General features: G+C 37.6%; 1 protein-coding gene across 1 annotated transcript; it reads left to right on the plus strand.

The window, feature by feature from the left end:
- The first annotated feature begins 16519 nt into the window (after positions 1–16519).
- On the plus strand, positions 16520–17969 carry LOC112247846 (RING finger protein 227-like). Its single transcript, XM_024416659.2, has 3 exons — positions 16520–16597; positions 16754–17294; positions 17638–17969. Exons 2-3 carry the CDS (start codon positions 16966–16968, stop codon positions 17762–17764), a joined length of 456 nt encoding a protein of 151 aa, XP_024272427.1. The 5' UTR covers positions 16520–16597; positions 16754–16965; the 3' UTR covers positions 17765–17969.
- The last annotated feature ends 10023 nt before the right edge of the window (positions 17970–27992 follow it).

Below are 27992 nucleotides of genomic sequence, written 5' to 3' on the forward strand. Positions count from 1 at the left end.
AGAGACTATATAACATGTAGAGAGACTATATAACATGTAGAGAGACTATATAACATGTAGAGAGAGACTATATAACATGTAGAGAGAGACTATATAACATGTAGACTATATAACATGTAGAGAGAGACTATATAACATGTAGAGACTATATGTAACATGAAGAGAGACTATATAACATGTAGAGAGACTATATAACATGTAGAGAGAGACTATATAACATGTAGAGAGAGACTATATAACATGTAGACTATATAACATGTAGAGAGAGACTATATAACATGTAGAGAGAGACTATATAACATGTAGAGAGAGACTATATAACATGTAGACTATATAACATGTAGAGAGAGACTATATAACATGTAGAGAGAATATATAACATGTAGAGACTATATAACATGTAGAGAGAGACTATATAACATGTAGAGAGAGACTACATAACATGTAGAGAGACTATATAACATGTAGAGAGAGACTATATAACATGTAGACTATATAACATGTAGAGAGAGACTATATAACATGTAGAGAGAGACTATATAACATGTAGAGAGAGACTATATAACATGTAGACTATATAACATGTAGACTATATAACATGTAAAGAGAGACTATATAACATGTAAGAGAGACTATATAACATGTAGAGAGAGACTATATAACATGTAGACTATATAACATGTAGAGACTATATAACATGAGACTATATAACATGCAGAGAGAGACTATATAACATGTAGAGACTATATAACATGTAGAGAGAGACTATATAACATGTAGACTATATAACATGTAGAGAGAGACTATATAACATGTAGAGAGAGACTATATAACATGTAGAGAGAGACTATATAACATGTAGACAATATAACATGTAGAGAGAGACTATATAACATGTAGAGAGACTATATAACATGTAGACTATATAACATGTAGACTATATAACATGTAGAGAGAGACTATATAACATGTAGAATATATAACATGTAGAGAGAGACTATATAACATGTAGAGAGACTATATAACATGTAGACTATATAACATGTAGACTATATAACATGTAGAGAGAGACTATATAACATGTAGAGAGAGACTATATAACATGTAGAGAGAGACTATATAACATGTAGAGAGAGACTATATAACATGCAGAGAGAGACTATATAACATGTAGACTATATAACATGTAGAGAGAGACTATATAACATGTAGAGACTATATAACATGTAGAGAGAGACTATATAACATGTAGAGAGAGACTATATAACATGTAGAGAGAGACTATATAACATGTAGAGAGAGACTATATAACATGTAGAGAGAGACTATATAACATGCAGAGAGAGACTATATAACATGCAGAGAGAGACTATATAACATGTAGAGAGAGACTATATAACATGTAGAGAGAGACTATATAACATGTAGAGAGACTATATAACATGTAGAGAGAGACTATATAACATGTAGAGACTATATAACATGTAGACTATGTAACATGTAGACTATATAACATGTAGAGAGAGACTATATAACATGTAGACTATATAACATGTAGAGAGAGACTATATAACATGTAGAGACTATATAACATGTAGAGAGACTATATAACATGTAGAGAGAGACTATATAACATGTAGACTATATAACATGTAGAGAGAGACTATATAACATGTAGACTATATAACATGTAGACTATATAACATGTAGAGAGAGACTATATAACATGTAGACTATATAACATGTAGAGAGAGACTATATAACATGTAGAGAGACTATATAACATGTAGACTATATAACATGTAGAGAGAGACTATATGTAACATGAAGAGAGACTATATAACATGTAGAGAGACTATATAACATGTAGAGAGAGACTATATAACATGTAGAGAGAGACTATATAACATGTAGACTATATAACATGTAGAGAGAGACTATATAACATGTAGAGAGAGAGACTATATAACATGTAGAGAGAGACTATATAACATGTAGACTATATAACATGTAGAGAGAGACTATATAACATGTAGAGAGAATATATAACATGTAGAGACTATATAACATGTAGAGAGAGACTATATAACATGTAGAGAGAGACTATATAACATGTAGAGAGACTATATAACATGTAGAGAGAGACTATATAACATGTAGACTATATAACATGTAGAGAGAGACTATATAACATGTAGAGAGAGACTATATAACATGTAGAGAGAGACTATATAACATGTAGACTATATAACATGCAGAGATAGACTATATAACATGTAGAGAGAGACTATATAACATGTAGAGAGAGACTATATAACATGTAGAGAGACTATATAACATGTAGAGAGAGACTATATAACATGTAGACTATATAACATGTAGAGAGAGACTATATAACATGCAGAGAGAGACTATATAACATGTAGAGACTATATAACATGTAGAGAGAGACTATATAACATGTAGACTATATAACATGTAGAGAGAGACTATATAACATGTAGAGAGAGACTATATAACATGTAGAGAGAGACTATATAACATGTAGACTATATAACATGTAGAGAGAGAGACTATATAACATGTAGAGAGACTATATAACATGTAGACTATATAACATGTAGACTATATAACATGTAGACTATATAACATGAGAGACTATATAACATGTAGAATATATAACATGTAGAGAGAGACTATATAACATGCAGAGAGAGACTATATAACATGTAGAGAGACTATATAACATGTAGAGAGACTATATAACATGTAGAGAGAGACTATATAACATGTAGAGAGAGACTATATAACATGTAGAGAGAGACTATATAACATGTAGACTATATAACATGTAGAGAGAGACTATATAACATGTAGAGAGACTATATAACATGTAGAGAGAGACTATATAACATGTAGAGAGAGACTATATAACATGTAGACTATATAACATGTAGAGAGAGACTATATAACATGTAGAGAGAGACTATATAACATGTAGAGAGAGACTATATAACATGTAGAGAGACTATATAACATGTAGAGAGAGACTATATAACATGTAGAGAGAATATATAACATGTAGAGACTATATAACATGTAGAGAGAGACTATATAACATGTAGAGAGAGACTATATAACATGTAGAGAGAGACTATATAACATGTAGAGAGAGACTATATAACATGTAGAGAGAGACTATATAACATGTAGACTATATAAAATGTAGACTATATAACATGTAGAGAGAGACTATATAACATGTAGAGAGAGACTATATAACATGTAGACTATATAACATGTAGACTATATAACATGTAGAGAGAGACTATATAACATGTAGAGAGAGACTATATAACATGTAGAGAGACTATATAACATGTAGAGAGAGACTATATAACATGCAGAGAGAGACTATATAACATGTAGAGACTATATAACATGTAGAGAGAGACTATATAACATGTAGACTATATAACATGTAGAGAGAGACTATATAACATGTAGAGAGAGACTATATAACATGTAGACAATATAACATGTAGAGAGAGACTATATAACATGTAGAGAGACTATATAACATGTAGACTATATAACATGTAGACTATATAACATGTAGAGAGAGACTATATAACATGTAGAATATATAACATGTAGAGAGAGACTATATAACATGTAGAGAGACTATATAACATGTAGACTATATAACATGTAGACTATATAACATGTAGAGAGAGACTATATAACATGTAGACTATATAACATGTAGACTATATAACATGTAGAGAGAGACTATATAACATGCAGAGAGAGACTATATAACATGTAGACTATATAACATGTAGAGAGAGACTATATAACATGTAGAGACTATATAACATGTAGAGAGAGACTATATAACATGTAGAGAGAGACTATATAACATGTAGAGAGAGACTATATAACATGTAGAGAGAGACTATATAACATGTAGAGAGAGACTATATAACATGCAGAGAGAGACTATATAACATGTAGACAATATAACATGTAGAGAGAGACTATATAACATGTAGAGAGAGACTATAACATGTAGAGAGAGACTATATAACATGTAGAGAGAGACTATATAACATGTAGAGAGAGACTATATAACATGTAGAGACTATATAACATGTAGACTATATAACATGTAGACTATATAACATGTAGAGAGAGACTATATAACATGTATAACATGTAGAGAGAGACTATATAACATGTAGAGAGAGACTATATAACATGTAGAGACTATATAACATGTAGAGAGACTATATAACATGTAGAGAGAGACTATATAACATGTAGACTATATAACATGCAGAGAGAGACTATGTAACATGCAGAGAGAGACTATATAACATGTAGAGAGAGACTATATAACATGTAGAGAGAGACTATATAACATGTAGACTATATAACATGTAGAGAGAGACTATATAACATGTAGAGAGACTATATAACATGTAGACTATATAACATGTAGAGAGAGACTATATGTAACATGAAGAGAGACTATATAACATGTAGAGAGACTATATAACATGTAGAGAGAGACTATATAACATGTAGAGAGAGACTATATAACATGTAGACTATATAACATGTAGAGAGAGACTATATAACATGTAGAGAGAGACTATATAACATGTAGAGAGAGACTATATAACATGTAGACTATATAACATGTAGAGAGAGACTATATAACATGTAGAGAGAATATATAACATGTAGAGACTATATAACATGTAGAGAGAGACTATATAACATGTAGAGAGAGACTATATAACATGTAGAGAGACTATATAACACAGAGAGAGACTATATAACATGTAGACTATATAACATGTAGAGAGAGACTATATAACATGTAGAGAGAGACTATATAACATGTAGAGAGAGACTATATAACATGTAGACTATATAACATGTAGACTATATAACATGTAGAGAGAGACTATATAACATGTAGAGAGAGACTATATAACATGTAGAGAGACTATATAACATGTAGAGAGAGACTATATAACATGTAGACTATATAACATGTAGACTATATAACATGTAGAGAGAGACTATATAACATGTAGACTATATAACATGTAGAGAGAGACTATATGACATGTAGACTATATAACATGTAGAGAGAGACTATATAACATGTAGAGAGAGACTATATAACATGTAGAAACTATATAACATGTAGACTATATAACATGTAGAGAGAGACTATATAACATGTAGAGAGAGACTATATAACATGTAGACTATATAACATGTAGACTATATAACATGTAGAGAGAGACTATATAACATGTAGAATATATAACATGTAGAGAGAGACTATATAACATGTAGAGAGAGACTATATAACATGTAGAGACTATATAACATGTAGAGAGACTATATAACATGTAGAGAGAGACTATATAACATGTAGAGAGAGACTATATAACATGTAGAGAGAGACTATATAACATGTAGACTATATAACATGTAGAGAGAGACTATATAACATGTAGAGAGAGACTATATAACATGTAGAGACTATATAACATGTAGAGAGAGACTATATAACATGTAGAGAGAGACTATATAACATGTAGAGAGAGACTATATAACATGACTATATAACAGAGAGAGACTATATAACATGACTATATAACAGAGAGAGACTATATAACATGCAGAGAGAGACTATATAACATGTAGACTATATAACATGAGAGACTATATAACATGAGAGAGATTATATAACATGTAGAGAGAGACTATATAACATGTAGACTATATAACATGTAGAGACTATATAACATGTAGAGAGAGACTATTAACATGTAGAGAGAGACTATATAACATGTAGAAACTATATAACATGTAGAGAGAGACTATATAACATGTAGAGAGAGACTATATAACATGTAGAGAGAGACTATATAACATGTAGACTATATAACATGTAGAGAGAGACTATATAACATGTAGACTATATAACATGTAGAGAGAGACTATATAACATGTAGAGAGAGACTATATAACATGTAGAGAGAGACTATATAACATGTAGACTATATAACATGTAGACTATATAACATGTAGAGAGAGACTATATAACATGTAGACTATATAACATGTAGAGAGAGACTATATAACATGTAGACTATATAACATGTAGAGAGAGACTATATAACATGTAGACTATATAACATGAGAGACTATATAACATAACAGAGAGAGACTATATAACATGTAGAGAGAGACTATATAACATGCAGAGAGAGACTATATAACATGCAGAGAGAGACTATATAACATGCAGAGAGAGACTATATAACATGCAGAGAGAGACTATATAACATGTAGAGAGAGACTATATAACATGTAGAGACTATATAACATGTAGAGAGAGACTATATAACATGTAGAGAGAGACTATATAACATAGAGAGAGACTATATAACATGAGAGAGACTATATAACATGTAGACTATATAACATGACTATATAACATGTAGAGAGACTATATAACATGTAGAGAGACTATATAACATGTAGAGAGACTATATAACATGTAGAGAGAGACTATATAACATGTAGAGTGAGACTATATAACATGTAGAGAGAGACTATATAACATGTAGAGAGAGACTATATAACATGTAGAGAGAGACTATATAACATGTAGAGAGAGACTATATAACATGTAGAGAGACTATATAACATATAGAGAGAGACTATATAACATGTAGAGAGAGACTATATAACATGTAGAGAGAGACTATATAACATGTAGACTATATAACATGCAGAGAGAGACTATATAACATGCAGAGAGACTATATAACATGCAGGGAGAGACTATATAACATGTAGACTATATAACATGCAGAGAGAGACTATATAACATGTAGAGAGAGACTATATAACATGTAGAGAGAGACTATATAACATGTAGAGAGAGACTATATAACATGTAGAGAGAGACTATATAACATGTAGAGAGAGACTATATAACATGTAGAGAGAGACTATATAACATGCAGAGAGAGACTATATAACATGTAGACTATATAACATGTAGAGAGAGACTATATAACATGTAGAGAGAGACTATATAACATGTAGAGAGAGACTATATAACATGTAGAGAGAGACTATATAACATGCAGAGAGACTATATAACATAGAGAGAGACTATATAACATGTAGAGAGAGACTATATAACATGTAGAGAGAGACTATATAACATGTAGAGAGAGACTATATAACATGAGAGAGAGACTATATAACATGTAGACTATATAACATGTAGAGAGAGACTATATAACATGTAGAGAGAGACTATATAACATGTAGAGACTATATAACATGAGAGAGACTATATAACATGTAGACTATATAACATGTAGAGAGAGACTATATAACATGTAGAGAGAGACTATATAACATGTAGAGAGAGACTATATAACATGTAGAGAGAGACTATATAACATGTAGACTATATAACATGTAGAGAGAGACTATATAACATGTAGAGAGAGACTATATAACATGTAGAGAGAGACTATATAACATGTAGAGAGAGACTATATAACATGTAGAGAGAGACTATATAACATGTAGAGAGAGACTATATAACATGTAGAGAGAGACTATATAACATGTAGAGAGAGACTATATAACATGTAGACTATATAACATGTAGAGAGAGACTATATAACATGTAGACTATATAACATGTAGAGAGAGACTATATAACATGTAGAGACTATATAACATGTAGAGAGACTATATAACATGTAGAGAGAGACTATATAACATGTAGAGAGAGACTATATAACATGTAGGGAGAGACTATATAACATGCAGAGAGAGACTATATAACATGCAGAGAGAGACTATGTAACATGCAGAGAGAGACTATATAACATGTAGAGAGAGACTATATAACATGTAGAGAGAGACTATATAACATGTAGACTATATAACATGTAGAGAGACTATATAACATGTCAGAGAGAGACTATATAACATGTAGAGAGAGACTATATAACATGTAGAGAGAGACTATATAACATGTAGAGAGAGACTATATAACATGTAGACTATATAACATGTAGAGAGAGACTATATAACATGTAGAGAGAGACTATATAACATGTAGAGAGAGACTATATAACATGTAGAGAGAGACTATATAACATGCAGAGAGAGACTATATAACATGTAGACTATATAACATGTAGACTATATAACATGTAGAGAGAGACTATATAACATGTAGAGAGAGACTATATAACATGAGAGACTATATAACATGTAGAGAGAGACTATATAACATGTAGACTATATAAGAGAGACTATATAACATGTAGAGAGAGACTATATAACATGTAGAGAGAGACTATATAACAGTAACAGAGAGAGACTATATAACATGTAGAGAGAGACTATATAACATGTGAGAGACTATATAACATGTAGAGAGAGACTATATAACATGTAGAGAGAGACTATATAACATGTAGAGAGACTATATAACATGTAGAGAGAGACTATATAACATGTAGAGAGACTATATAACATGTAGAGACTATAGACTATATAACATGTAGAGAGAGACTATATATAACATATAACATGTAGAGAGAGACTACAACATGTAGAGAGAGACTATAACATGTAGAGAGAGACTATAACATGTAGAGAGAGACTATATAACATGTAGAGAGAGACTATATAACATGTAGAGAGACTATATAACATGTAGAGAGAGACTATAACATGTAGAGAGAGACTATATAACATGTAGAGAGAGACTATATAACATGTAGAGAGAGACTATAACATGTAGAGAGACTATATAACATGTAGAGAGAGACTATATAACATGTAGAGAGAGACTATATAACATGTAGACTATATAACATGTAGAGACTATATAACTATATGTAGAGAGAGACTATATAACATGTAGAGAGAGACTATATAACATGTAGAGAGAGACTATATAACATGTAGAGAGACTATAGAGAGAGACTATATAACATGTAGAGAGAGACTATATAACATGCAGAGAGAGACTATATAACATGTAGACTATATAACATGTAGAGAGAGACTATATAACATGAGACTATATAACATAGAGAGAGACTATATAACATGTAGAGACTATATAACATGTAGAGAGAGACTATATAACATGAGAGACTATATAACATGTAGAGAGAGACTATTAACATGTAGAGAGAGACTATATAACATGTAGAGAGAGACTATATAACATGTAGAGAGAGACTATTAACATGTAGAGAGAGACTATATAACATGTAGAGACTATATAACATGTAGAGAGAGACTATATAACATGTAGAGAGAGACTATATAACATGTAGAGAGAGACTATATAACATGTAGAAACTATATAACATGTAGAGAGAGACTATATAACATGTAGACTATATAACATGTAGACTATATAACATGTAGAGAGAGACTATATAACATGTAGACTATATAACATGTAGAGAGAGACTATATAACATGTAGACTATATAACATGTAGAGAGAGACTATATAACATGTAGACTATATAACATGTAGAGAGAGACTATATAACATGTAGAGAGAGACTATATAACATGTAGAAACTATATAACATGTAGAGAGAGACTATATAACATGTAGAGAGAGACTATATAACATGTAGAGAGAGACTATATAACATATAACAGAGAGACTATATAACATGTAGAATATATAACATGTAGAGAGAGACTATATAACATGTAGAGAGAGACTATATAACATGTAGAGAGAGACTATATAACATGTAGAGAGAGACTATATAACATGCAGAGAGAGACTATATAACATGCAGAGAGAGACTATATAACATGCAGAGAGAGACTATATAACATGCAGAGAGAGACTATATAACATGTAACATGCAGAGAGAGACTATATAACATGTAGACTATATAACATGTAGAGAGACTATATATGTATAACTATATAACATGTAGAGAGACTATATAACATGTAGAGAGAGACTATATAACATGTAGAGAGAGACTATATAACATGTAGAGAGAGACTATATAACATGTAGAACTATATAACATGCAGAGAGAGACTATATAACATGTAGAGAGAGACTATATAACATGTAGAGAGAGACTATATAACATGTAGAGAGAGACTATATAACATGCAGAGAGAGACTATGTAACATGTAGACTATATAACATGTAGACTATATAACATGTAGAGAGAGACTATATAACATGTAGAGAGAGACTATATAACATGTAGACTATGTAACATGCAGAGAGAGACTATATAACATGTAGAGAGAGACTATATAACATGTAGAGAGACTATATAACATGTAGAGAGAGACTATATAACATGTAGAGAGAGACTATATAACATGCAGAGAGAGACTATATAACATGTAGAGAGAGACTATATAACATGTAGAGAGAGACTATATAACATGTAGAGAGAGACTATATAACATGTAGAGAGAGACTATATAACATGTAGAGACTATATAACATGTAGAGAGAGACTATATAACGTAGAGAGACTATATAACATGTAGAGAGAGACTATAACATGTAGAGAGAGACTATAACATGTAGAGAGAGACTATATAACATGTAGAGAGACTATATAACATGTGTAGAGAGACTATATAACATGTAGAGAGAGACTATATAACAGGTAGAGAGAGACTATATAACATGAGACTATATAACATAGAGAGAGACTATATAACATGTAGAGAGAGACTATATAACATGTAGAGAGAGACTATATAACATGTAGAGAGAGACTATATAACATGTAGAGAGACTATATAACATGTAGAGAGACTATATAACATGTAGACTATATAACATGTAGAGACTATATAACATATAGAGAGAGACTATATAACATGCAGAGAGAGACTATATAACATGTAGACTATATAACATAGAGAGAGACTATAACATGCAGAGAGAGACTATATAACATGCAGAGAGAGACTATATAACATGTAGAGAGAGACTATATAACATGTAGACTATATAGACTATGTAGAGAGAGACTATATAACATGTAGAGAGAGACTATGTAACATGCAGAGAGAGACTATATAACATGCAGAGAGAGACTATATAACATGTAGACTATATAACATGTAGAGAGAGACTATAACATGTAGAGAGAGACTATATAACATGTAGAGAGAGACTATATAACATGTAGACTATATAACATGTAGAGAGAGACTATAACATGCAGAGAGAGACTATATAACATGCAGAGAGAGACTATATAACATGTAGAGAGAGACTATATAACATGTAGAGAGAGACTATATAACATAACAGAGAGACTATATAACATGTAGAGAGAGACTATATAACATGTAGACTATATAACATGTAGAGAGAGACTATATAACATGTAGAGAGAGACTATATAACATGTAGAGAGACTATATAACATGTAGAGAGAGACTATATAACATGTAGACTATATAACATGTAGAGAGACTATATAACATGTAGACTATATAACATGTAGAGAGAGACTATATAACATGCAGAGAGAGACTATATAACATGTAGACTATATAACATGTAGAGAGAGACTATATAACATGTAGACTATATAACATGCAGAGAGAGACTATATAACATGTAGACTATATAACATGTAGAGAGAGACTAAATAACATGTAGAGAGAGACTATATAACATGTAGAGAGACTATATAACATGTAGACCATATAACATGTAGACTATATAACATGTAGAGAGAGACTATATAACATGTAGACTATATAACATGCAGAGAGAGACTATATAACATGTAGAGAGACTATATAACATGTAGAGAGAGACTAAATAACATGTAGAGAGAGACTATATAACATGTAGACTATATAACATGTAGAGAGAGACTATATAACATGCAGAGAGAGACTATATAACATGTAGAGAGAGACTATATAACATGTAGAGAGAGACTATATAACATGTAGACTATATAACATGTAGAGAGAGACTATATAACATGTAGAGAGACTATATAACATGTAGAGAGACTATATAACATGTAGACTATATAACATGCAGAGAGAGACTATATAACATGCAGAGAGACTATATAACATGCAGGGAGAGACTATATAACATGTAGAGACTATATAACATGCAGAGAGAGACTATATAACATGTAGAGAGAGACTATATAACATGTAGACTATATAACATGTAGAGAGAGACTATATAACATGCAGAGAGAGACTATATAACATGTAGACTATATAACATGCAGAGAGAGACTATGTATCATGTAGAGAGAGACTATATAACATGTAGACTATATAACATGCAGAGAGAGACTATATAACATATAGAGAGAGACTATATAACATGTAGAGAGAGACTATATAACATGCAGACTATATAACATGCAGAGAGAGACTATGTAACATGTAGAGAGAGACTATATAACATGTAGAGAGAGACTATATAACATGTAGACTATATAACATGTAGAGAGAGACTATATAACATGTAGAGAGAGACTATATAACATGTAGAGAGAGACTATATAACATGTAGACTATATAACATGTAGAGAGAGACTATATAACATGTAGAGAGAGACTATATAACATGTAGACTATATAACATGTAGAGAGAGACTATATAACATGTAGAGAGACTATATAACATGTAGAGAGAGACTATATAACATGTAGAGAGAGACTATATAACATGTAGAGAGAGACTATATAACATGTAGAGAGAGACTATATAACATGTAGAGAGAGACTATATAACATGTAGAGAGAGACTATATAACATGTAGAGAGAGACTATATAACATGTAGACTATATAACATGTAGAGAGAGACTATATAACATGCAGAGAGAGACTATATAACATGTAGAGAGAGACTATATAACATGTAGAGACTATATAACAATATACAGTACCAGTCAAAAGTTTGATCACATCTACTCATTACAGGGGTTTTTCTTTCTTTCTTTCTTTTACTCATTTGTACGTTGTAGAATAAAAGTGAAGACATCAAAACTATGAAATAGCACATATGGAATTGTGTGGTAACCAAAAAAAAAAGAAAGTGTTAAACAAATCCAAATCTATTTTTATCTTTGAGATTCTTCAAGTAGACACCCTTTGCCTTGACGACAGCTTTGCACACGTGTATATATTTTTGATATTTCCAGGGGTCTTACAATTCAAATTCAAATTGCCAAATGATCCCTAGATATGGCTTTAGACTGGTTATTGCCAAAAAATAAGGTGCCTTTGTAGTTCAGCAGTGTGTATTGAAATGTAGCCTAACTGTTCCACAAACAATGCGTGATGGAGGAGAAATGTTTACACGTTATGATAATAAAGAATTATGTATAAATAATGGCCTCGAGTGTTCAAACGAAATTCCATATTAAACTATCGAAATGTCTGATGAATGACTGAATGTCTGATGAATGACTGAATGTCTGATGAATGTCTAAATCTCTAAATGTCTGATGAATGACTGAATGTCTGATGAATGTCTAAATGTCTAAATGTCTGATGAATGACTGAATGTCTGATGAATGTCTAAATGTCTAAATGTCTGATGAATGACTGAATGTCTGATGAATGTCTGAATGTCTAAATGTCTGATGAATGACTGAATGTCTGATGAATGTCTGATGAATGTCTAAATGTCTGATGAATGACTGAATGTCTCATGAATGTCTGAATGTCTAAATGTCTGATGAATGACTGAATGTCTCATGAATGTCTGAATGTCTAAATGTCTGATGAATGACTGAATGTCTGATGAATGTCTGAATGTCTAAATGTCTGATGAATGACTGAATGTCTCATGAATGTCTGAATGTCTAAATGTCTGATGAATGACTGAATGTCTGATGAATGTCTGAATGTCTAAATGTCTGATGAATGACTGAATGTCTGATGAATGTCAATGTCTAAATGTCTGATGAATGTCTGAATGTCTGATGAATGTCTGATGAATGTCTGAATGTCTGATGAATGTCTGAATGTCTGATGAATGTCTGATGAATGTCTGAATGTCTGATGAATGACTGAATGTCTGATGAATGTCAATGTCTAAATGTCTGATGAATGACTGAATGTCTGATGAATGTCTGAATGTCTAAATGTCTGATGAATGACTGAATGTCTGATGAATGTCTGAATGTCTAAATGTCTGATGAATGACTGAATGTCTGATGAATGTCTGAATGTCTAAATGTCTGATGAATGACTGAATATCTGATGAATGTCTGATGAATGTCTGAATGTCTAAATGTCTGATGATAACTGAATGCCTGATGAATGTCTGATGAATGACTGAATGTCTGATGAATGTCTGAATGAATGTCTGAATGCCTGATGAATGTCTGATGAATGTCTGAATGAATGTCTGATGAATGTCTGATGAATGTCTGATGAATGTCTGATGAATGTCTGATGAATGACTGAATGTCTGATGAATGTCTGATGAATGTCTAAATGTCTGATGAATGTCTGAATGTCTGATGAATGTCTGAATGTCTGATGAATGTCTGATGAATGTCTGAATGTCTGATGAATGTCTGAATGTCTGATGAATGTCTGATGAATGTCTGATGAATGTCTGATGAATGTCTGAATGTCTGAATGTCTGATGAATGTCTGAATGTCTGATGAATGTTTGAATGTCTGATGAATGTTTGAATGTCTGATGAATGTCTGAATGTCTGAATGTCTGATGAATGTCTGAATGTCTGATGAATGTCAATGTCTAAATGTCTGATGAATGTCTGAATGTCTGATGAATGTCTGATGAATGTCTGAATGTCTGATGAATGTCTGAATGTCTGATGAATGTCTGATGAATGTCTGAATGTCTGATGAATGTCTAAATGTCTGATGAATGTCTGATGAATGTCTGAATGTCTGATGAATGTCTGAATGTCTGATGAATGTCTGATGAATGTCTAAATGTCTGATGAATGTCTGATGAATGTCTGAATGTCTGATGAATGTCTGATGAATGTCTGAATGTCTGATGAATGTCTGATGAATGTCTGAATGTCTGATGAATGTCTGATGAATGTCTAAATGTCTGATGAATCCATTCTTTCTTCATAAATCCAAGGCATCAAAGGAACGTTGTCCGTGAATCAAAACCAACATTTAGGAAGCTTTATGAAACTAAATATACATACTAAAGCCACTAAAAGCAGGCTATGAAGTCACACCAAGCCCGATTAAACTGCTGACCACAAATGTGAAAACGTCGATAAATCCCCCCCCCCAAAATAATGCAATGAAATAAACGGCATGCAATCAAAATGGATGCCTTACAATCATCAAAGACGCATACGGGCTCATTTAGTTCTCTCTGGGAACAAAGAGTTGAACAGAAATCAAAGCTTCTGCTGTTTTGGAGCAGAACCGTCATCCTCTGCGTTAAAGGCAATCGGCTGACGTGGGTCTTTCTCCACCAGTCTTGTGGAGATGTGCTTTTGACCTGAAGGTGCGTCTTGATATTTGAAGTTGAGTTATTCACAGTTGAAATGCACTTATCACCGAGGCCCAGTTTGCATTTTATGATTATTATTTTGTAATTAAAAATATAAAAAAAGTAAATATATGCTTATTTGAAAAAACGAACGTGTTATTTGAGTACTCTAAACTGTTACTTTGTAAATGCATTACCCCCAACTGATTGTGAGAGTCTCATCTTTCCATAGAAGGGTTAGGTAATAATTTGTATACCAAACCGTTCAGATGCTACAGATTTTTTTAGTGAGACTATATCGATTTTTCGGGATACTTCCTTCCTGGTCTGACTCACACCTCTGTTGCTCTACCAGATACGGAACGCCGACATCAGCAGATACAGTAGATTGACACACAGCCCATGCAACAAAATAACAGCAGCTCTCTTCAGCATAAACAGACAGATTTTTTAAAATGGGGAATTGTTTTATTATGCTAATTGGATTTGCGTAATGAGCAGACATCGACTCTAGTTAAAACCACTACAATGACAAGGCATGTTCTCAGATAGGGGTCTAGAAGTGCTTACCCTCCTCCAGTGAAAATACCCCTACAAAATAAGATTGACCTATTTTAGATATCGGTGACCAAAAACTGGACATGTGTGTCATTTTTAGACATGAACACCTGTTCCCTAAATATCTCTGCAAGGTCCTGACAAAGAGGATTCCATCAAAGCATTTCCTGGAAGAAAGAAAACATGGCTTGAATTCTCCACAAGTGTTGACAATTCTGTAGAAGAGGGCTAAAAGTGTTTTTGGACTTCCATGGAACTAACCTGTGTCACCTGAGAGTGGAGGAGGTGAGAGACCGCCCCTTATGAAAAAAATAAATAAATAATAATTCACCTCCCCAGTGGCTTAAAAGGAGAGCACACACACAGGCAGACAATATTACAAGACTTTTATTCTCTCTCACACACATTCACAGATAAAGTTTAGGCATCGAATAGTTGGTTCCTGGGCTGTAAACCTCCCAAGTAAGTCAAATCTTTCCTCTTATTGATAATGATGAAAGGAAAACAAAAGGAAAACATATTGTCTAAGTGTGATAACTATGGATGTTATTAAAAGTTAGATATGTTTCTATAGTGTCAATTATTGAAGTAATTTAAACATCCTGATGTCTATTGCAGCTTCCTGATCCATGCTCCTAAGGACAGATCTAGGATCAGCTCACCCTCGTCAAATCCAAACCAGGACCTTAATAATCCACAAAGGGTGGATGAAACTGACCTGAGACCAGCATTTAAACCCCACGTATTCCTGCCCAGACACTGCTCTCCATCCAGAGTTCCTCCTGTGCTCCAGCTGTCCATCCGTCTATCCACACACCAGCCAACCAGCCATGGGTCTGATGAGTGAAGACATGAATTGTTGCGTCTGCTTCCAACCCTATTCTCGCAGGGAGAAAATCCCCCGGGTGCTCCACTGCGAACACACCTTCTGTGGGCTGTGCTTGGAGACAATCTCCAGGCTCCAGAGTGGCCTCCTGACCGCGTGCTGCCCTCTGTGTCGCTGGATCACCTGTAGCCAGGTCAGCCTACCCTTTGCTGGTTCTCTGGTTGTCAACACTGAGATCTGGGACCAGATAGCAGACAGACAGGAGGAAGAGGAGGAGATGGAGGCGTGGATAGGAGATAACAGACAGACACAGACCTCCACACAGTACAAATGGTGAGTACTCCAGGCTAAGATGGATGGATGGATAGCTGCTATGTAGATGAATTTAGAAACTTCTTGAAACCTTCCTCTGGTCTCTGTTAATGGATGTCTGTTGATGTCTGATCTTCCTCCAGTCTCTCTCTCTGTCTAACTCAATCTTCTCTCTCTCTCTCGCTCTCTCTCTGAATCTTGTTTTTTTGTCGTACTGTGATAGTTTTACTTTTGGTGTCACTTATGATGATCGTATCAGTTTTGTTCTTGGGTTGATGCTCAGGATAGGAGGTATTTCAAGAGTCTGTTAAACATCACTAGATTGTAATTCTCTCCCTCTTTCTGCTCTGGTCCTCTCTTCTAGCTCTTCATTGGGGCATTCTGGTGTGAGGATCAAGCTACAGAGTTTCTGGAGGAGAATGAGGCACAATGGTCAAAGAGCACTAAAAGAAGGGAAGAAATTAAGGTCTTGGTTGTGTTTTGATAGATGATGTCACCGTAGTAGTCTAGGACAGGAAGCAGCAGTTGGGATACCAAGGTCTTTCTTTTTTAGTATTTATTTTTTATATTTTATACAATATACTGTCTACAATCTTTATAATTAAAACAAATATGTAACCTTTATTTTAACATGTAGTTATTTTGAGACCTAGTTTCTCTTTTTCAAATGAACCCTGTAATATGATTGTCCCTTTATGTCTGAAGTGCATATTTTTTGTACTCAAGTGATATTTATTGCTATCATTGTAAAATAAATTAATCTGCTTTAAAATAACTGTCTTCTAGTTGTGAAATCACTCTCTGGTGCAATCAGTTCTCTCTCTCTCTCCCTCTCCCTCTGGTTTGAGGAACTATTATTGTAGTAACAGCAAAATAAGCAAATGTTATTGTACCCGTAAGTGTGTTGTAATTCGCAACAATATTATATGATTATGTTACATTCGCTGCCATGTCATTGTTATGCCACTGGGGTTAGAAAGCTTGTATCCATGGTGCAACAGCTCTTAGTGTAATTACGGTATAGGTGCGACAGCTCTCACTGTTATAACGGTATAGAGAATTCAGAGTTAAGGGTTTATAAAGGACGTCGTTTGTTCGGTAAAAAAAAACAGTCTGGAACCTTCTGCGATAATTGTGCACATTTTCATAATTTTCGCCCTAATTATTAATTTACAAAGTATATGGGACGGGACTTTTATTCTGAAGGATTACATAAATCCGTGACCCCGGACCGGAGATGCAGGAGAAACAGCTGATTCTTGAGAAGTGAAAGTGAAAGGGGGAAACCTAAAGGTGATGACAGACGGTTGGTGCACAGACAGAACAATGGGCCAGATATTTCACCGGATGAATAAATGTGAAACATCTGATTGGCGTTTCCTCTCACTGATTCCAAAATCAGAATCTCTCTCTAGTTTAAACAGACTGATTTTTATGGGGATTTTTTTCATAATGCCAATTAGATTTCCAACTGGGCGCGGACATCGACTCTAGTTAAAGCCACTACAATGACAAGGCACGTTCTCAGATAGGGGTCTAGAAGTGCTACCCTCCTCCAGTGAAAATACCCCTACAAAATAAGATTGATCTATTTTAGATATCGGTGACCAAAAACTGGACATGTGTGTCATTTTTAGACATGAACACCTGTTCCCTAAATGTCTCTGCAAGGTCCTGACAAAGAGGATTCCATCAAAGCATTTCCTGGAAGAAAGAAAACATGGCTTGAATTCTCCACAAGTGTTGACAATTCTGTAGAAGAGGGCTAAAAGTGTTTTTGGGCTTCCATGGAACTAACCTGTGTCACCTGAGAGTGGAGGAGGTGAGAGACCGCCCCTTATGAAAAAAAAAAAAAATTCACCTCCCCAGTGGCTTAAACGCACAGGTAGACAATGTTGCAAGGGTTCCCAAACTTTTTTGCCCTATGACCCCAAATTCTTGTGACCTCAACCATGTGAAAAAATGTGGTAATTAAATGTCAAGTTGACTCCTTTTTTGTGGGGGGGTTATGGCAGTCACTTGTAAAACATTCTAGCAGGATTTCTGATTGTCTTCTCAACTCACCATCACATACTTCTTATCAAATCAAATCCTATTTGTCACATGCGCCAAATACAACAGGTGTAGTAGACCTTCCGGTGAAATGCTTACTTACAAGCCCCTTAACAAACAATGTAGTTCAAGAAATAGAGTTAAGAAAATATTTACTAAATAAACTAAATGTGGGGCTTTGGCAGTAAAACATTCTAACAGTATTTCTGATTGTCTTCTCAACTCACCATCACATACTTTAAAATGTCGGGCTGTGACAGTCAATTGCAAATGAGTCTGACAGAATGTGTCTTAACTCACCATCTCGTTTTCATTATGGGGTATTGTGATGTCATGATGGGGTATTATGATGTCATGATGGGGTATTGTGATGTCATGATGGGGTATTGTGATGAAATTATGGGGTATTGTGATGTCATTATGGAGTATTGTGTGTAGATTGATTTGTTTTTATTTAATCAATTTTATAATAAAGCTGTAATGTAACAAAATGTGGAAAAATGGAAGGGGTCTGAATACTTTCTGAATGCACTGTAGCTAACTAAACTACTATCTATGACTGAAAATAGAAGAGGTTTTACAATTCTGAGATCTGTTTTTTTTAATCTTGATTGATTGATCATCCTTGATGCTCAAGTTACAGACTTTCTTAAGGACAATGGGGCACAATGGATTAGTTCTGAAAATCTTTGGTTGGAGGGAGAAAATGGCGAAAGCGGATGACAGGAATTTGCAAATGAGTCTGGCATCCGCCAAACCCAGTTTCATCCGTCGGACTGCCAGATGGTGAAGCGTGATTCATCACTCCAAAGAACGCATTTCCACTGCTACAGAGTCCATTGGCGGCGAGCTTTACACCCCTCCAGCCGATGCGCAGCTGCTCGGCCATGGAAACCCATTTCATTAAGCTCCCAACCAACAGTTATTGTGTTGACGTTGCTTCCAGAGGCAGTTTGGAACTCAGTAGTGAGTGTTGCAACCGAGGAAAGACGATTTTTACGCGCTGCAGCACTCGGTGGTCCTGTTCTGTGAGCTTGTATGGCCTACCACTTCGCGGCTGAGCCGTTTTTGCTCCTAAACGTTTCCACCTCACAACAACAGCACTTACAGTTGACTGGGCCAGCTCTAGCAGGGCAGACATTTGACTGACTGACTTGTTGGAAAGGTGGCATCCTATGACGGGTGCCACGCTGAAAATCACTGAGCTCTTCAGTAAGGTCATTCTACTGCCAATGTTTGTCTATGGAGACTGCATGGCTGTGTGCTGGATTTTATACATCTGTCATCAACGGGTGTGGCTGAAATAGTCGAATCCACATACTTTTCGGGTGTATTTCTTTTTCTTTTACTCCTGGCGTCACCCCAGATATAACACCCTTGATAGGGCATGAACGTGTGAAGTGTTGAATTGCAGTCCAGTCTAGATATATAGGAAGTGGGCTCTCCACCAGCCACAGCTAACTGAACCAAGGCGTTTGTTGACTTTCATCCAGTGAGCCGTTTAAGAAGTTATGGCTCTTGGTTGAACCTCTAGAGGAATACTTGGCTCTAGAGGTATGTCTGAGTCATACTTGGCTGAGAATGTACAATGGTGATACTGGTACTGAGTCAAAGCCGGGCCTGTCTGGTGTAAAGGACCAGAATGCTGCCTTCTCTAACTCTGGCTGCTGGGGGGCATACCATCTTGTCCAAGTGGGGGTGTTCAGGACAGAACCCTGATTGTGTTACTCTCATTGATGCCACCTCATCCAACGCAGAGAGACTTCACATCTCCAAGGTAACAACATCAATCACCTTACAAAAAATTATCAGAACTAGGTTTGGATTGACAAGTATTCCACTACCATTTAATTTACCTTATTTTCTTCAGCATTCTCCACTGTAATCAGTCCGACGGATGAAACTGGGTTTGGCGGATGCCAGGAGAATGCTTCCTGCCCGAATGCAAAGTGCCAACTGTAAAGTTTGGTGGAGGAGCAGTAATGGTCTGGGGCTGTTTTTCATGGTTTGGACCCCTTAGTTCCAGTGAAGGGAAATCTTAACCTATATCATACAATGACATTCTAGACAATTCTGTGCTTTCAACTTTTTGGCAACAGTTTGGGGAAGGCTCTTTCCTGTTTCAGCATGACAATGCCCCTGTGCACAAAGCGAGGTCCATCCAGAAATAGTTTGTCAAGATCGGTGTGGAAGAACTTGGCTGCCCTGCACAGAACCCTGTCCTCAACCCCGCCGTACACCTTTGGGATGAATTGGAATAGCGACTGCGAGCCAGGCCTAATCACCCAACATCAGTGCCCGACTTCACTGATGCTCTTGTGGCTGAATGGGAGCAAGTCCCCGCAGCAATGTTCCAGCATCTAGTGGAAAGCCTTCCCAGAATAGTGGGGGCTGTTGTAGCAGCAAAAGGGGGGACCAACTCCATATTAATGCCAATTATTTTAGAATGAGATGTTCTACAAGCAGGTGCGTATGTGATGAATTGGATCAAGCGGTTGGTGTACACCGACTGACCCGCGTGGTGTATGGAGTGAGGAAGCCCACTCCATCCATTCTATAGGTTTTTTATTTATTTAGAATCTCTTTTTTTATTTAGAATCTCTTTATTTATTTAGAATCTATTTTTTTATTTCGAATCTCTTTATTTATTTAGAATCTCTTTTTTTTTATTTAGAATCTCTTTATTTATTTAGAATCTCTTTTTTTATTTAGAATCTCTTTATTTATTTAGAATCTCTTTAAAAAAATAGAATCACGTCAGTCTGATTCAGTATAAACAGACCCAGGCCCTGGTGAGGAGAACTATCCCTCAGTCTGATTCAGTATAAACAGGCCCTGGTGAGGATAACTATCCCTCAGTCTGATTCAGTATAAACAGGCCCTGGTGAGGAGAACTATCCCTCAGTCTGATTCAGTATAAACAGGCCCTGGTGAGGAGAACTATCCCTCAGTCTGATTCAGTATAAACAGGCCCTGGTGAAGAGAACTATCCATCAGGCAAAGAGCTCATGTTGGCGTCGATTCTGTGACACCATTGGAAGGGCGACACCAAGATGATTAAGAGGATGAGTGGGGTCAGAAGGGAGTGGGATTATCCAGTGTTGACGAGGTGGTAGGATGTGGCAGTAGCAGATGAAGAGAAGGCAGAGATGATGACCAAAGCGTTTGTCGAAGTGCATAGCTCGGCAAATTTGTCAGAGGGGCGGAGAGAGGGAACGAGAGAGGAGCATCCTGGAGGGGCGGAGGGGGAGAGAGGGAACGAGAGAGGAGCATCCTGGAGGAGCGGAGGGGGAGAGAGGGAACGAGAGAGGAGCATCCTGGAGGGGCGGAGGGGGAGAGAGGGAACGAGAGAGGAGCATCCTGGAGTGATGGATGGGAGGGAGGGAACGAGAGAGGGGCATCCTGGAGTGATGGATGGGAGGGAGGAACGAGAGAGGGGCATCCTGGAGTGATGGATGGGAGGGAGGGAACGAGAGAGGGGCATCCTGGAGTGATGGATGGGAGGGAACGAGAGAGGAGCGTCCTGGAGTGATGGATGGGAGGGAGGGAACGAGAGAGGGGCATCCTGGAGTGCTGGATGGGAGGGAGGGAACGAGAGAGGGGCATCCTGGAGTGATGGATGGGAGGGAGGGAACGAGAGAGGAGCGTCCTGGAGTGATGGATGGGAGGGAGGGAATGAGAGAGGGGCATCCTGGAGTGATGGATGGGAGGGAGGGAACGAGGGAGGAGCATCCTGGAGGGATGGATGGGAGGGAGGGAACGAGAGAGGAGCATCCTGGAGTGCTGGATGGGAGGGAGGGAACGAGAGAGGAGCATCCTGGAGTGATGGATGGGAGGGAGGGAACGAGGGAGGAGCATCCTGGAGTGATGGATGGGAGGGAGGGAACGAGAGAGGAGCATCCTGGAGGGATGGATGGGAGGGAACGAGAGAGGGGCATCCTGGAGTGATGGATGGGAGGGAGGATGTAAATTATGTGTTGAATGCACCATTTACCATGACAGAGGTGAAAAGGGCAATAGGTACGGCCGTGTTAACTTCACCTGGGAAAGATGAGGTGTGCTATGTTATGTTAAGTTGGCCCATCTTAGTCATGGTTTAGGTAAAACAGAGTGTGGGAGGAGGGGAAACTACCAGACAGCTGGAAGGAGACAGTAGTGGGACCAATCAACTACCAGACAGCTGGAAGGAGACAGTAGTGGGACCAATCAACATTCCTCATTGAGGACCATGTATGTTGCATTGATCCGGTCTGTAATAGACTATGGCAGTATAGCGTATGGTTCGGCAGCCTGGACATCATTGGAAAGGCTAGATCTTATACAGGGAGTGGGGCGTTTCAGACCTCCCCATTGGCTGAACTACAGGTGGAGATGGGGGATATGCCATTGCAGATTAGGAGACAGCAGCTGGTAATGAATTATTGGGTCAACCTACAGGGACATGGGGTGTCTCATCCAGCGAAAGAGATTTTACAGGCATGCTGGGGACATGAGTGAAGACAGAACACGAGCTTTAGGTGGCTGGGGTAATATCCAGGTCGAAGGAGATGGGACTGTATGGAAGGGAGTTTAGTCCAACGGTAGATATTCCTATAAATCCACCATGGCTCCTCCCACCTCCAGTAGTTGATCTAGAAGTATTGGAGAGACTACAGAAAGATAGGGAGGGTGTTGAGACATCTGATTGGTTTAAGATACGTCTGGATACTGTGTATCAGAATTTTGTGGCAATTTACACAGATGGTTCAAAATATCCAATGACAGGACGTACTGGGTCAGCATCTGTAGTGCAGGAATGTAGGGTGAGAGTCAGGAAACGTATTACAGATCATCTGGCTGTATATGTGGCGCAGCTGATGGCCATACTGTTGGCCTTGCAGTGGGTGGAGGAAGTCAAGCCACACAGAGTAGTTATTTGCTCTGATTCATGTGCAGTGTTAATGAGTCTCCAGTCCTTTAAGTCATGTAACAGACAAGATCTGCTATAATGAGGTGCTACAAACCCATGGCAGGATTAAACAGATAAGATTGACTTGGGTCCCAGCTCATGTGGGGGTGGAGGGGAAGGAGGCAGTTGATGTACTGGCTAAACAAGCACTTAGTAGTGGGGATGTTGATGGACAGTGATGGTGTAGAGATGGCAGTAGCAGGTTAAAAGCCTGATATGGACAGTGATGGTGTAGAGATGACAGGAGCAGGTTAAAAGCCTGATATAGACAGTGATGGTGTAGAGATGACAGGAGCAGGTTAAAAGCCTGATATAGACAGTGATGGTGTAGAGATGACAGGAGCAGGTTAAAAGCCTGATATAGACAGTGATAGAGATGACAGTGATGGTGTAGAGATGACAGGTTAAAAGCCTGATATAGACAGTGATGGTGTAGAGATGACAGGTTAAAAGCCTGATATGGACAGTGATGGTGTAGAGATGACAGGTTAAAAGCCTGATATGGACAGTGATGGTGTAGAGATGACAGGTTAAAGCCTGATATAGACAGTGATGGTGTAGAGATGACAGGTTAAAAGCCTGATATGGACAGTGATGGTGTAGAGATGACAGGTTAAAGCCTGATATGGACAGTGATGGTGTAGAGATGACAGGTTAAAAGCCTGATATAGACAGTGATGGTGTAGAGATGGTAGGAGCAGGTTAAAGCCTGATATAGACAGTGATGGTGTAGAGATGGCAGGAGCAGGTTAAAGCCTGATATGGACAGTGATGGTGTAGAGATGACAGGTTAAAAGCCTGATATAGACAGTGATGGTGTAGAGATGACAGGTTAAAAGCCTGATATAGACAGTGATGGTGTAGAGATGACAGGAGCAGGTTAAAGCCTGATATAGACAGTGATGGACACAGCCAGTAGAGATGACAGGTTAAAAGCCTGATATGGACAGTGATGGTGTGGGAGAGAGCCAGGAGCAGGTTAAAGCCTGATATAGACAGTGATAGTGTAGAGATGACAGGTTAAAAGCCTGATATAGACAGTGATGGTGTAGAGATGACAGGTTAAAAGCCTGATATAGACAGTGATGGTGTAGAGATGACAGGAGCAGGTTAAAAGCCTGATATGGACAGTGATGGTGTAGAGATGACAGGAGCAGTGGAATAGAGATACTAAGGGCAGGCATTTATTTCAAGTACAGAGGAAAGTCTGGAAAGGGAGGACGGCAGGAAGGGATAGGAGAGAGGAGGCTATTTTTTACAAGATTAAGGGTGGGACACAGACAGTAGATTAAGGGTGGGACACAGCCAGTAGATTAAGGGTGGGAGGGACACAGACAGTAGATTAAGGGTGGGACACAGACAGTAGATTAAGGGTGGGACACAGACAGTAGATGGGACACAGACAGTAGATTAAGGGTGGGACACAGCCAGTAGATTAAGGGTGGACACAGCCAGTAGATTAAGGGTGGGACACAGCCAGTAGATTAAGGGTGGGACACAGACAGTAGATTAAGGGTGGGACACAGACAGTAGATTACACAGACAGTAGTAAGGGGGACACAGACAGTAGATTAAGGGTGGGACACAGCCAGTAGATTAAGGGTGGGACACAGTGGGACACAGCCAGTAGATTAAGGGTGGGACACAGCCAGTAGATTAAGGGTGGGAGGGACACAGCCAGTAGATTAAGGGTGGGACACAGCCAGTAGATTAAGGGTGGGACACAGACAGTAGACACAGCCAGTAGATTAAGGGTGGGACACAGACAGTAGATTAAGGGTGGGACACAGACAGTAGATTAAGGGTGGAACACAGCCAGTAGATTAAGGGTGGGACACAGACAGTAGATTAAGGGTGGAACACAGCCAGTAGATTAAGGGTGGGGACACAGCCAGTAGATTAGGGTGGGACACAGCCAGTAGATTGGGAGGGACACAGCCAGTAGATTAAGGGTGGGACACAGCCAGTAGATTAAGGGTGGGACACAGACAGTAGATTAAGGGTGGGACACAGCCAGGAGGGGGACACAGACAGTAGATAAGGGTGGGACACAGCCAGTAGTGGGACACAGACAGTAGATTAAGGGTGGGACACAGACAGTAGATTAAGGGTGGAAGGGTGGGACACAGACAGTAGATTAAGGGTGGGACACAGCCAGTAGATTAAGGGTGGGACACAGGACACAGTAGATTAAGGGTGGGACACAGACAGTAGATTAAGGGTGGACACAGCCAGTAGATTAAGGGTGGGACACAGACAGTAGATTAAGGGTGGGACACAGCCAGTAGATTAAGGGTGGGACACAGCCAGTAGATTAAGGGTGGGACACAGACAGTAGATTAAGGGTGGGACACAGCCAGTAGATTAAGGGTGGGACACAGCCAGTAGATTAAGGGTGGGACACAGCCAGTAGGTGGACACAGACAGTAGATTAAGGGTGGACACAGACAGTAGATTAAGGGTGGACACACACAGGTGGGACACAGACAGTAGATTAAGGTTAAGGGTGGACACAGGGTGGGACACAGACAGTAGATTAAGGGTGGGGGTGGGAGGGACACAGACAGTAAATTAAGGGTGGGACACAGCCAGTAGATTAAGGGTGGGACACAGCCAGTAGATTTGGGACACAGACAGTAGGGTGGGACACAGCCAGTAGATTAAGGGTGGGACACAGCCAGTAGATTAAGGGTGGGACACAGCCAGTAGATTAAGGGTGGGACACAGACAGTAGATTAAGGGTGGGACACAGACAGTAGATTAAGGGTGGGACACAGACAGTAGATTAAGGGTGGACACAGCCAGTAGATTAAGGACACAGCCAGTAGATTACAGCCAGGGTGGGACACAGACAGTAGATTAAGGGTGGGACACAGACAGTAGATTAAGGGGTGGTACACAGACAGTAGATTAAGGGGGGTGGGACACACAGTAGATTAAGGGTGGGACACACAGTAGATTAAGGGTGGGACACAGACAGTAGATTAAGGGTGGGACACAGACAGTAAATTAAGGGTGGGACACAGACAGTAGATTAAGGGTGGGACACAGCCAGTAGATTAAGGGTGGGACACAGACAGTAGATTAAGGGTGGGACACAGCCAGTAGATTACAGGACAGTAGATTGGGACACAGCCAGTAGATTAAGGGTGGGACACAGCCAGTAGATTAAGGGTGGGACACAGACAGTAGAATAAGGGTGGGACACAGCCAGTAGATTAAGGGTGGGACACAGACAGTAGATTAAGGGTGGGACACAGACAGTAGATTAAGGGTGGGACACAGACAGTAGATTAAGGGTGGTACACAGCCAGTAGATTAAGGGTGGGACACAGCCAGTTGAATAAAACCTTAAATGTGATGGGAAAGCATCCAACAGGAAAGTGTGATTATTACCAGGAAACAGAGACCCTGAAGCATGTACTGCTACAGTGTGGGCAGTATCAGAGGGAAAGAGAGAGGCTGACATCTAGTATGAGGGAGAAGGGCATACAAAAAATTATTTTAAAGAGTATATTGAGCAGAACGTCATTAGATATAGTCTGACATATTTTTTTTTTTTTTGAGAGCAACGGGGCTGGCAGGTAGGATTTAGTTTGTCCCGGTCTCTGGCACACACTCCAGTACAGTAGGTGGCGGTAAATGCACCATAACGCTACATACCAACCGCCGATAAACCCTACCGCAGAAGAAGAATCCGTGACCCGGAAGTACTTAGT

The sequence above is a fragment of the Oncorhynchus tshawytscha genome, linkage group LG07 (genome assembly GCF_018296145.1).
Source record: "Oncorhynchus tshawytscha isolate Ot180627B linkage group LG07, Otsh_v2.0, whole genome shotgun sequence".
Taxonomy (NCBI): Eukaryota; Metazoa; Chordata; class Actinopteri; order Salmoniformes; family Salmonidae; genus Oncorhynchus; species Oncorhynchus tshawytscha.